The 14189-nt window shown below is 41.6% G+C and overlaps 1 protein-coding gene across 3 annotated transcripts in view; it reads left to right on the top strand.

Annotated features, from left to right (window-relative positions):
* Positions 1-14189, top strand: part of daam2 (dishevelled associated activator of morphogenesis 2) — a 275857-nt gene that overhangs the window by 230460 nt on the left and 31208 nt on the right. For all 3 annotated transcript variants that reach the window (XM_031830538.1, XM_020489369.2, XM_031830539.1), the window contains 4 exons: positions 128-231; positions 393-459; positions 780-897; positions 11554-11692. In XM_031830538.1, the coding sequence (XP_031686398.1) occupies positions 128-231; positions 393-459; positions 780-897; positions 11554-11692 (428 nt within the window). The remainder of the gene's footprint in view (positions 1-127; positions 232-392; positions 460-779; positions 898-11553; positions 11693-14189) is intronic.

The following is a 14189-nucleotide window of genomic DNA, read 5'->3' on the forward strand; positions in this document are numbered from 1 at the left end:
GACACAGTAGCCTACATACAAAAACAACTGATTAAAAGTCCAAGATCAAGCTATTGTATGCTTGAATGATTCAGTGTTGCTGCTGTTGTCATCAGCTGTGTTTGATACCCTGTACTTCAATCTTCAGGACAACCTGGAGTTCCGCCTCCACCTTAGGTACGAGTTCCTGATGTTGGGGATCCAGCCCGTGATTGACAAGCTCAGAGGGCACGATAATGCCATTCTGGACAGGTGAGGCAGGGGACAAGATGACCACCAAGCATCTTAGAAAGCTTCTTAGTCCCTACAGTTGTTAGTTTCAAAGCTGGCATGCAGCTGGTAAGATTTACAGACAAAGATGGAATGACTCACTCAAGCTTATTGTCCCTTTCATGCCTGTGTCATATTTCCAGGCATTTGGACTTCTTTGAGATGGTGAGGAATGAGGATGACTTGGAGCTTGCCAAGCGTTTTGACCTGGTGAGTGCCTGTTTTACCATCCCCATTGACATCAATACATTGTATAATTAAGCCCACATTGTTTTATTGAACTGAAATCAAAAGTATTGTCAAACCGAGCACTGGTATTAATGTACAACCTAGAACAGGTTCTCCTCTACGTTAGGCCCATGTAAAGTTCAAGTGTCTTTATTGTAATGTTCTCAATCTATGAATGTCGAACTTGGGTCATCCAGTGCTTGTATTGAAGATTGCTAATTGCATCCATGCCTCATTTCAGGCTTATTATTATGGATTGACTTGGTATTTTAATGATTGTAGGTTTTCCTTTCATTCAACAGACCCACGTGGACACTAAGAGCGCTGGCCAGATGTTTGAGTTGATCAAGAAGAAGCTGAACCACACAGATGCCTATCCTTACCTGCTCTCTATCCTCCAGCACTGCCTCCAGATGCCCTGTGAGTACAACCATCACTATTAAATCTGCCTTACGGGGCTGGTGAGGTATATTTATTCACAATATCCATTTCACAAATACACTATGGCAGTTTACATGACATGTCAAACTGAATATTTGTATTTATTATGGATTCCCAGGCAGCAACTGCTCTTCCTGGGGTGCAGCAAAATTAAGGCAGTTTATACAATCTTAAAACATTACAATACATTCACAGATTTCACAACACACTGTGTGCCCTCAGGCCCCTACTCCACCACTACCACATACATTGGGGCAAAAAAGTATTTAGTCAGCCACCAAATGTGCAAGTTCTCCCACTTAAAAAGATGAGAGGCCTATAATTTTCATCATAGATACACTTCAACTATGACAGACAAAATGAGAGAAAAAATCCAGAAAATCACATTGTAGGATTTTTTATGAATTTATTTGCAAGTTATGGTGGAAAATAAGTATTTGGTCAATAACAAAAGTTTATCTCAATACTTTGTTATATACCCTTTGTTGGCAATGACAGAGGTCAAACGTTTTCTGTAAGTCTTCACAAGGTTTTCACACACTGTTGCTGGTGTTTTGGCCCATTCCTCCATCCAGATCTCCTCTAGAGTAGAGGAGGCTGGGGCTGTTGCTGGGCAACACAGACTTTCAACTCCCTCCAAAGAAGTTCTATGGGGTTGAGATCTGGAGACTGGCTAGGCCACTCCAGGACCTTGAAATGCTTCTTACGAAGCCACTCCCTCGTTGCCCGGGCGGTGTGTTTGGGATCATTGTCATGCTGAAAGACCCAGCCACGTTTCATCTTCAATGCCCTTGCTGATGGAAGGACGTTTTCACTCAAAATCTCACGATACATGGCCCCATTCATTCTTTCCTTTACACGGATCAGTCGTCCTGGTCCCTTTGCAGAAAAACAGCCCCAAAGCATGATGTTTCCACCCCCATGCTTCACAGTAGGTATGGTGTTCTTTTTTTTAACCAAAAAGTTATATTTTGGTTTCATCTGACCATATGACATTCTCCCAATCTTCTTGTGGATCATCCAAATGCTCTCTAGCAAACTTCAGACGGGCCTGGACATGTACTGGCTTAAGCAGGGGGACATGTCTGGCACTGCAGGATTTGAGTCCCTGGCGGCGTAGTGTGTTACTGATGGTAGGCTTTGTTACTTTGGTCCCAGCTCTCTGCAGGTCATTCACTAGGCCCCCCCGTGTGGTTCTGGGATTTTTGCTCACCGTTCTTGTGGTCATTTTGACCCCACGGGGTGAGATCTTGCGTGGGGCCCCAGATCGAGGGAGATTAGCAGTGGTCTTGTATGTCTTCCATTTCCTAATAATTGCTCCCACAGTTTATTTCTTCAAACCAAGCTGCTTACCTATAGTGGAGTTTGGAGTGTGACTGTTTGAGGTTGTGGACAGGTGTCTTTTATACTGATAACAAGTTCAAACAGGTGCCATTAATACAGGTAACGAGTGGAGGACAGAGGAGCCTCTTAAAGAAGAAGTTACAGTTCTGTGAGAGCCAGAAATCTTGCTTGTTTGTGGGTGACCAAATACTTATATACCACCATAATTTGCAAATAAATTCATTAAAAATCCTACAATGTGATTTTATGGATTTTTTTTCTCTCATTTTGTCTGTCATAGTTGAAGTGTACCTATGATGAAAATTACAGGCCTCATCTTTTTAAGTGGGAGAACTTGCACAATTGGTGGCTGACTAAATACTTTTTTGCCCCACTGTATCTACATTACTAAATCCATGTGTATGTATACTGCGTATGTTATTGTGTGTGTATGCATGTGTCTGTGACAATGTTTGTGTTGCTTCACAGTCCTCACTGTTCCATAAGGTGTTTTTTAAATCAGTTTTTTTTTATCTAATTGTACTACTTGCGTCAGTTACTTGATGTGGAATAGAGTTCCATGTAGTCATGGCTCTATGTAGTACTTTGTGCCTCCCATAGTATGTTCTGGACTTTGTCTTTGAAGAGACGTCTTGTGGGGTATGCATGGGTGTCCGAGCTGTGTGCCAGTAGTTTAGACAGACAGCTCGGTGCATTCAACATGTCATACCTCTCATAAATAAAACTAGTGATGAAGTCAATCTCTCCTCCACTTTCAGCCAGAAGAGATTGACATGCATATTATTAATATTAGCTCTCTGTGTACATCCAATGGCTAGCCGTTCTGAGCCAATTTGCAATTTTCCTAAGTCCTTTTTTGTGGCACCTGACCACACGACTGAACAGTAAGTCCATGTGCGACAAAACTAGGGCCTGTCGGACCTGCCTTGTTGATAGTGTTGTTAAGAAGGCAGAGCATCGCTTTATTATAGACAGACTTCTCCCCATCTTAGCTACTACTGCATCAATATGTTTTGACCATGACAGTTTACTATCTAGTGTTTCTCCAATCAGTCATCTCAACTTGCTCAATTTCCACATGATTTAGTTGAGGTTTAGGGTTTAGTGAGTGTTTTGTTCCAAATACAATGCTTTTAGTTTTAGAAATATTTAGGGCAAACTTATTCCTTGCCACCCACTCTGAAACTAACTGCAGCTCTTTGTTGAGTGTTGCAGTCATTTCAGTCACTGTAGTAGCTGACGTGTGTAGTGTTGAGTCATCTGCATACATAGAAACTTTACTCAGTCAGTGGCATGTTAGTAAAAATGGAAAAAAAGCAAGGGGCCTAAACAGCTACCCTGGGGAATTCCTGATTCTAACTGGATTATATTTGATAGGTATCCATTAAAGAACACCCTCTGTGTTCTATTAGACAAGTAATTCTTTATCCACATTATAGCAGGGAGTGTAAAGCCATCACACATACATTTTTCCAGCAGTAGACTATGGTCAATAATTTCAAAAGCTGCACTGAAGTCTAACAAGACAGCCCCCACAATAATTGTATCATCAATTTCTCTTTGCAGTGCACATACACACAATGACTATGTCTGTCTCCTAAGCTGGTCCATCACTATAACATCTGCCTCACAGGCTGTTTTTTCAATGCCGCGCAAAGATGGGCACTGATTGGTAGATGTGGAAAAAATAAATAAAAAGCAGATGCTGACTATATCCCTTTGAGGATGGTGAAGTTATTATTGAGGCTTTGGGTGGTGTATCAATACACCCAGTAATCACAAAGATACAGGCATCCTTCCTAACTCATTTGCTGGTGAAGAAGGTGAAATCTCTGAGCAGTGTCCATGAGTCAATGGTGATTTTAAAACAGTTACTGAGTGTAATGGTTGTAATATGAGAGAACTGAGGATGGACCAACAATATTATAGTTTCTTCACAATACTAACCTAATTGACAGAGTGAAAAGAAGGAAGCTTGTGCAGAATAAAAAATATTCCAAAAACATGCATCCTGTTTGCAACAAGGTACAACCTCTCTGGGATAGGCTGGACGTAAATGTCCCACCTGGCCAATTGCCAGGGAAAATGCAGAGCGCCAAATTCAAATAAAATACTATAAAATTCTAACTTTCATTAAATCACACATGTAAGATAACAAATTAAAGCTACACTCGTTGTGAATCCAGCCAACATGTCAGATTTCAAAAAGGCTTTTCCGCGAAAGCATAAGAAGCTATTATTTTATGATAGCACAACAGTAAACAAAGAGAGAGTAGCATATTTCAACCCTGCAGGCACCACACAAAATGCAGAAATAAAATATAAATCATGCCTTACCTTTGACAAGCTTCTTTTGTTGGCACTCCAATATGTCCCATAAACATCACAAATGGTCCTTTTGTTCGATTAATTCTGTCGATATATATCCAACATGTCCATTTATTTGGCGCGTTTGATCCAGAAAAAAACAGCTTCCAATTTGCACAACGTCACTACAAAATATCTCAAAAGTTAACTGTAAACTTTGCCAAAACATTTCAAACTACTTTTGTAATACAACTTTAGGTATTTTAAACGTTAATAATCGATCAAATTGAAGACGGGTCTATCTGTTTTCAATACAGGAGGATCACAAACTAACGCTACTTTTCTAGTCTTGCACAACTCTCAAACAGTACACATAACATTACCCTGATCCAAGATGGCCGTACTTCTTCATTACACAAAGGAATAACCTCAACCAATTTCCAAAGACTGGTGATTATCCAGTGGAAAGTGGTAGGAACTGCAAACAAGTGCCTTAGAAATCTGGTTTCCCAATGAAAACTCACTGAATAGACAGTGACCTCAAAAATGATTTTCTGAATGGTTAGTCCTCGGGGTTTTGCCTGCTACATAAGTTATATTATACTCACAGACATGATTCAAACAGTTTTAGTAACTTCAGAGTGTTTTCTATTCAAATCTACTAATAATATGCATATCTTATATTCTTGGCATGAGTAACAGGAAGTTGAAATTGGGCATGCTATTTATCCAAAATTGAAAATGCTGCCCCCTATCCCAAAGAGGTTTTAAGTAATACTGCAAAAAAAATGACGAAGAAGTTAAGTTTTTGTCCAAAATACAAATTTATGTTTGGGGCAAATCCAACACACACATCACTGAGTACCACTCTTCATATTTTCAGGCATGGTGGTGGCTGGATCGTGTAATGGGTATTCTTGTCATCAGTAAGGACTAGGGAGTTTTTTTATGATCAAACTAATCTTAATACAGCTATAAGCACAGGCAAAATCCTAGAGGAAAACCTGGTTCAGTCTGTTTTCTACCAGTAATTGGGAGACAAATTCACCTTTCAGCAGGACAATAACATAAAACAACAGGCCAAATCTACACTGGACTTGCTTACCAAGATGACATTGAATGTTCCTCAGTGGCCTAGTTACTGTTTTAACTTAAATCCGTTTGAAAATCTATGGCAATACTTGAAAATATCTGTATGGCAATGATCAACAATCAACTTGACAGCTTGAAGAAATGTTTTAAGATTATTGGGCAAATAAGGTACAATCCAGATGTGGAAAGCTCTTAGAGACCCCAAAGGACACAGCTGTAAAAGAAAACATGTTTTTACTTATTATGCGGTATTGTGTGTGAGGACAGGTGAGGACAAAAATCTATTTAATCCATTTTGAGATCCGGTTGTAACACAACAAAATGTCGAATAAGTCAAGGATACTTTTGAAAACTTTCTGAAGGCACTGTAATAGGCCCAGACAGTACACTGTTATTTTTGTATCAAAGATGATTTTTCACTTTGGCGCCAGTCTTGTGTTAGCACATAAGTTGCACAGATCACTAGCTAAGCTAACTACCTTGCTGGATAGCTAGCGAGCTAACATTAAGTCAGAATATGATGAGGGGTATATCCTACGAAGCAGGTTTTAGGAGTTAGCAAGGTAACTTTGGTCATTCAAAAATGGTTCACCTTTTAGCAAGGTACATTTCTATGGCAAAGAATCCTTCAGAACTAACCTTTTCCTTGGCAGGTTAACTCATGGCTAACTCCACTTACCCGAATTAAATTATAGAGTTGAGGACCATTGAAATCAGATTCCATTCCTCTCGCAAAGATTGTGTCATCAGCCCCTTCATTTGAGGGAGATGACTGATTTTGTTTGACACATTTAGCAATGGTTTAATTAAATTACATATAAGTTAGCAATTAGCATTTTAAACTTCACGCAATGTAACACTTTTGTATGACTTAATACTAATTATGATATTGATCAAATGTAAACATAAGTTCTAGTTCTACAAGCCTATTTCACATAGCCTGCTGATTTTGCAAGATAACTTTTATTTCATTTTGAAAATGTGGCACTGACTCACCCATGGATTGATATTTCAGCATTGTCTCAATTAAGAGTTAGGCATTTGACTAGCCATGTGCGACATGCTCACGCAGTTTCAAGCCTGCTAGATTTAGCGGCAGGCGGATGAACAATGTCCGCTGCCATAGTATGGATGAAGCCTTAGCTGGAATGTGAAGCTAACTGAAGCTGGTTATTTTTTAGAAAACCTGTAGTAGATCTAGCTTGCTTCGTAGGATATCCCTCAGGGCTGCTTGCTTGGTGAAGTGTACTTTTGAATGTTTACTTATTAAAATACGCTGAATGTGGCAAGCTACTCACTGTCACCGTCATGCCTTCTTTCTCTAACTTTGTGACCTAGGGCTGAATGATATTCAATGAGCGACTCGTAGAGCGCCTTCTACAGGCAATCATTGAACATTTTAAAAAATGAGCGCAAATGAGCAGACATATTTGTTTATTCTACAGAGGCTTGCGAAACTATTCACCCCCCTTGGCATTTTTCCCATTTTCTTACCTGGAATTAACCTGGAATTAAAATGTATTTTGGGGGAGGTTGTATCATTTGATTTACCCAACATGCCTACCACTTTGAAGATACACATTTTTTTTCTCCTGTGGAACAAACAAGAAATAAGACAAAAAAAACATAACTTGAGCGTGCATAACTATTAACCTCCCCAAAAGTCAATACTTTGTAGAGCCACCTTTTGCAACAATTACAGCTGCAAGTATCTTGGGGTATGTCTCTATAAGCTTGGCACATCCAGCCCATTCTTCAAGGTAAAACGACTCCAGCTCAAGTTGGATGTGTTCCGCTGGTGTACAGCAATCTTTAAGTCATACAACCAATTCTCAATTAGATTGAGGTCTGGATTTTGACTAGGCCATTCCAATATGTTTAAATGTTTCCCCTTAAACCACTCAAGTGTTGCTTTAGCAGTATGCTTAGGGTCATTGTCCTGCTGGAAGGTGAACCTCCATCCCAGTCTCAAATCTCTGGAAGACTGAAACAGGTTTCCTTCAAGAATTGCCCTATATTTAGCGCCGTCCATCATTCCTTCAATTCTGACCATTTTCCCAGTCCCTGCCAATGGAAAAACATCCTCACAGCATGATGCTGCCACCACCATGCTTCACTGTGTGGATGGTGTTCTCGGAGTGATGAGAGGTGTTGGGTTTGCGCCAGACATAGTTTTCCTTTATGGTTAAAAAGCTCAATTTTAGTCTCATCTGACCAGAGTACCTTCTTCCATATGTTTGGGGAGTCTCCCACATGCCTTTTGGCGAACACCAAATGCGTTTGCTTATTTTTTTCTTTAACCTCTTGCTCCGACCTGAGACATAAACGTCCCAACTAAGGAAGTCTCTAGATTTTGCTCGCCTGAAGTAGAGTATCTTGTAAAAAAAATGCAGACCACACTATTTGCCTAGAGAGTTTTCCCCTATACTTTTCTTGGCTGTTTTTTTTACCCCCACAGACGGATGCTAGCACTAAGACCGCACTCAGTCAGCTGAAAAAGGAAATAAGCAAACAGAAAACTGCCACCCAGAGGTGGCGCTCCTAGTGGCCGGAGACTTTAATGCAGGGAAACTTGAATCAGTTCTACCTCATTTATATCAACAAGTTAGATGTTCAACCAGAGGGGAAAAAATCTAGATCACCTGTACTCCACACACAGAGACGCGTACAAAGTTCTCCCTTGTCCTCCATTTGGTAAATCCGACCACAATTCTATCCTCCTGATTCCTGCTTACAAGCAAAAATGAAAGCAGAAAGCACCAGTGACTCAGTCTATAAAAAAGTGGTCAGATGAAGCAGATGTTAAACTACAGGACTGTTTTGCTATCACAGACTGGAACATGTTCTGGGATTCTTCCGATGACATTGAGGAGTATACCACATCAGTCACTGGCTTTATCAATAAGTGCATCGAGGACATCGTCCCCACAGTGACTGTACGTACATACCCCAAACAGAAGCCACAGGCAACAAGGCTAGAGCTGCCGCTTTCAAGGTGCGGGACACTAACCTGGAAGCTTATAAGAAATCCTGCTATGCCCGCCGACGAACCATCAAACAGGCAAAGCCTGAATACAGGGCTAAGATCAAATCGTACTACACCAGCTCTGACGCTCGTCTTATGTGGCAGGGCTTGCAAACTATTACAGACTACAAAGGGAAGCACAGCCTAGAGCTGCCCAGTGACACAAGCCTACCAGATGAGCTATATCACTTCTATGCTCGCTTCGAGGCAAGCGACACTGAGGCATGCATGACAGCATTAGCTGTTCTCGATAACTGTGTGATCACGCTCTCTGTAGCCGGTGTGAGTAAGACCTTTTAACAGGTCAACATTCACAAGGCTGCGGGGCCAGACGGATTACCAGTACGTGTGCTCCGGGCATGTGCTGACCAACTGGCAGGTGTCTTCACTGACATTTTCAACATGTCCCTGATTGAGTCTGTAATACCAACATGTTTCTAGCAGATCACCATAGTCCCTGTGCCCAAGAACACGAAGGCAACCTGCCTAAATGACTACAGACCCATAGCACTCACATCCGTAGCCATGAAGTGCTTTGAAAGGCTGGTAATGGCTCACATACACACCATTATCCCAGAAACCCTAGATCCACTCCAATTTCCATACCGCCCAAACAGAACCACATATGTCACTCCAAAAGGAACACCTACGTGAGAATGCTATTCATTGACTATAGCTCAGCGTTCAACACCATTGTACCCTCAAAGCTCATCACTGAGCTAAAGATCCTGGGATTAAAAACCTCACTCTGTAATTGGATCCTGGACTTCCTGACGGGCCGCCCCGAGGTGGTGAGGGTAGGTAGCAACACATCTGCCACACTGATCCTCAACACTGGAGCCCCTCAGGGGTGTGTGCTCAGTCCCCTCCTGTACTCCCTGTTCACTGTATGGCCAGGCACAACTACAACACCATCATTAAGTTTGCAGACGACACAACAGTGGTAGGCCTGATCACCGACAACGACGAGACAGCCTATAGGGAGGAGTCGGAGACCTGGCCCGGTGGTGCCGGAATAGCAATCTTTCCCTCAACGTAACCAGGACTAAGGAGATGATTGTGGACTACAGGAAAAGGATGACCGAGCACTCCCCCATTCCCATCGACAGGGCTGTAGTGGAGCAGGTTGGAAGCTTCAAGTTCCTTGGTGTCCACATCTCCAACAAACTAGAATTGTCCAAACACACCAAGACAGTTGTGAAGAGGGCACAACAAATCCTATTCCCCATCAGGAAACTAAAAAGATTTGGCATGGGTCCTCAGATCCTCAAAATGTTCTACAGCTGCAACATTGGTTGCATCACTGCATGGTATGGCAAGTGCTCGGCCTCCGACCGCAAGGCACTACAGAGGGTAGTGTGTACGGCCCAGTACGTCACTGGGGCTAAGCTGCCTGCCATCCAGGATCTCTACACCACGCGGTGTCAGAGGAAGGCCCTAAAAATTGTCAAAGTCCCCAGCCACCCCAGTCATAGACTGTTCTCTATCCTACCGCATGTCAAGTGGTACCGGACTGCCAAGTCTGGGACAAAAAGGCTTCTCAACAGCTTCTACCCCCAAGACATAACACTCCTGAACAGGTAATCAATTGGCTTCCCGGACTATTTGCATTATGTGCCCACCCCCCCAACCCCTCTTTTACTCTGCTGCTTGTCTCTGTTTGTCATATATGCAAACTTTAACAATACATTCATGTACATACTCCCTCAATTGGCCCGACCAACCAGTGCCCCACGATATTGGCTAACCGGGGTATCTGCATTGTGTCCTGCCACCCACCACCCGCCAATCCCTATTTTTCCCACTGCTACTTTCTGTTTATCATATATGCATAGTCACTTTAACCATATCTACGTGTTCATACTTCCTCAATCAGCCCGCCTGTATGTAGCCTCACTACTGTTATAGCCTCACTACGGTATATAGCCTTGCTACTGTTATTTTTCACTGTCTTTTTACTGTTGTTTTTATTTCTTTACTTACCTATTGTTCACTTAATACCTTTTTTGCACTATTGGTTAGAGCCTGTAATTAAGCATTTCACTGTAAGGTCTGTTAAATTCGGCACACTTGACAAATAAACTTTGATTTGATTGATTCATAGCAAAGGGGGTGAATACATATATACACAGCACTTTTCCGTTTAATTTTGTTTTGAAACAAGTAATTTCTTTCATGTCACTTCACCAATTTGGACTATTTTGTTTATGTCCATTACATGAAATCCAAATAAAATCCTTTTTAATTATAGGTTGTAATGCAACAAAATAGGAAAAATGCCAAGGGGGATGAAAACTTTATACTGTATGTATATAATATCTGAACTTTATCTTTGGAATGAAGTCCAATACAAATTTTTCTGTGAAAGGGTAATGTCGGACAATAATAATATCGGTCAACCGATTTATCGGTCGGCCTCTGTTACATCAGCTTCCCAGGTTGGTCACTATTACATCTGCCTCCCAGGTTGGTCACTATTAGATCTGCCTCAAAGCCTGGTTCATCACTATTACATCTGCCTCACTGTGCTCAAGAATAAGTCTCCAGACGTGTGAAGACAGTGTACCTTAACTGATAAAAAGGATTGACTCTAGTCAACACTGCAAAGGCTGGTTGATAATGATAGCTGCCTCAAAAGTTGGTCAATGTTTCTGCCACTACTCAAAACCATGAATCCATGGAGCCATTTATACCCCCTCTTACAAAACACACCAGTTGTTCTTTTCTGAATTGATGAGTGGTGAGGCTAAAATCTTAACATTGATCATTGTCATTGAGGTCCTTCTGCTTGTCCTCCAAGGAGCTAACCTTTCTTCATCGGTGTGTGTGACCTTAGAAGTTTATTAACTCTGTTTGGTGTTTTCCAGACAAACGCGGAGGGGGCAGTCTGCAGCATTGGCAGCTCCTAGACCGGATCCTGCAGCAGATAGTCCTACAAGATGAGAAGGGAGAGGACCCGGACATAGCGCCCCTAGACAACTTCAGTGTCAAAAATATAATTCGCATGTGAGTAACCTGGCCTCACACGATTTGTGACACACCAACATAGATACACACTCTCACTCATACTCACGGACACAACTAAAAACACGCCCGGATGTTTGCACACACAATGTTGCTTATGATCATGTGTCTTCATGTTGTCAAGCAACTGTGTTGATAAAATGTTGATAAATAGAGCTATTATGAGAGATTTTCTTTGTTGATAGAGCTGTATATAGAACCTGACTGAACCAAGTAGGAAATTCAAGAGACACATGGAAGCATCCTTTTGGCATAACATCTTGTGCTGATCAAAGACTTCCTTGACATCGACAGCTGCTGTTATGACACAATGTTTCAATCTTGGTGGGAACACACAAAAATACTGAAATAGCCCACTGTTTGCTTACCAGAGTTCAAAGAGAGTGAAGAGAATGGGGTGGGGCATCTTTTGTTCACAAAACTAGACAGGATTTCAACTGGGCTGCGGAACAATTCCCTACCTTTATTCTCAGTCTGCAGCCCTTCACTCCCCCTTATGGATTTAAACAGAATGGACTGATATAGGAAATATGGCGAAGACACCCTCTAGCCTTAACATACACCAATCTAATGGTATCGTATCCAGAAGTGGGAGTGAGCAAGTGCACCCTTCATGGACAATGTATAAAAAATTGTACTGCAGCCATAAGCTGGGCCTGAGCGAGGATTCGGGGAATGTGATTGGTCAGAATGGGGAGGTGGGGTGGCAGCAGGGGGTTGTGGGATTGCACGGTACCTGCCTCACTCAGTGAGGTGAATTGTCATGAAAGCAGAAGCAAGATCAAAAGGAATTGCTGTAATCGTGTTAGCCGAACGACTCCACGATTCCCAGCCCAGTCGACCATGTTACATTGAATCAATTTCTAACATTTTTGACATGCGTTTTTCTGGATTTTTTTGGTGTTATTCTGTCTCTCACTGTTCAAATAAACCTACCATAAAAATGATAGACTGATCATTTCTTTGTCAGTGGGCAAACGTACAAAATCAGCAGGGATCAAATACTTTTTCCCTCACTGTACATGTAGGTTGAAATGTCCAAGTTCTGTCTCTTTCCCCCTCTCCATCTCGGTCTCCCTTCTTCATCTTTCACTCTCCCTCCCTCTCTTCCTCCCATGTCTCCTCATAGTCATACTGTACACCCCCCCCATCTCTCTGTAATTCTTAAAACAAGCTAAGAGCAATGATTAATGTGTTTAGTCTTCTCTATGAAAGCACCACAAAGCATCGGGAGGAAACCTTGGCCAACGCTAGCCACTCAATTGACTTTCACTAACCATTGTTTGTATAATTGGTACACTTCGGCTAGATTCTTTCCAGTAGCAAACTGGGCAAGTTTGGACACAAGTCCACCAATTGTGCCTCCATTAAACAGTTGAAATATTTAATTATGTATACATTAATGGCAGGCTTGTTTTGTTTCCATATAAACCCTCTTAGAGTATTGTGCTTGGAAAATAGTATAGGTGGAGAGGGTAGAAGTTAACTAAGTTATAGTCAACTATCGAAAGAGTACAGTTCGTCGGAGCCATTGTTTGAGCCATTGTTGTTGATGGCAGACGTTCAGGAGTAGACGGTCTGAAAACAAATAAAGACAAAGTCGTTAATCATTTGTAGTCGCTGTGAGGACGGCTCTGGCCAATCGCCTGCACTGACAGAAATGATCACTCTGCAAAACTTTTTTTTTTTTTTTAACTAACACATCTCTAGCAAATAACTGTCATTCGTTGATAGGTTTGAGCTGTTTAATGTACTTGGTTCTGAGATGAGTCTTGTCAAAATGTATTTTTTTCCCAGGTACACTGTGCTTTGAGTGTAACAATGTTGTATATATTTACAAAAGTACACTAGTGATCTCAAAAACACCTAAGTCGCCTTGTCATCGTCATCTCTTCTAGGCATGAATCTGTGCAAACTTATTTGGCCATTTCCTAGTCATCAATAGACGGTCAAAAAATGTGTCCATGTTCTCTGTCTGGATCTTCATTCTAGTTCTCTCGCTCTCTATCTCTCTTGCGGTCTCGCTCTCTCTCAAACTCTATTTCCACTCCTTCACCTCCAGCCATGGGTACCACCATTGCACCAGGTGTCTCTTTCTCCATCATCTAGTCCTTCATGGCGCTTCCATTGATCATCTTTACAATTTCTTAGTCTCTCTCATAGCTTCCATATCCAATCTCACACTTTCAAACAATGCTGTACCACTGTACCTATTGTAACATATTGATATCAGGGCCCGTGTTCACAAAGAGTCTCAGAGTAGGAGTGCTGATGTAGGATCAGTTTTGCCTTCTAGTTTGCCATAAAGAAGTTGATATGACAGGGGAAACCTAATCCTAGATCAGGACTCCTACTCTAAGGTGCTTTTTAAATACAGGCCTAATAAACCATAATTTGAGAACAACATCTATAAATATGAAAATAACAATGCAGCCTTATAGCCTTGATTAAATATTAATGATGACGTGCTATGCGAAGT

The sequence above is a fragment of the Oncorhynchus kisutch genome, linkage group LG8 (assembly GCF_002021735.2).
Source record: "Oncorhynchus kisutch isolate 150728-3 linkage group LG8, Okis_V2, whole genome shotgun sequence".
Lineage (NCBI taxonomy): Eukaryota > Metazoa > Chordata > Actinopteri > Salmoniformes > Salmonidae > Oncorhynchus > Oncorhynchus kisutch.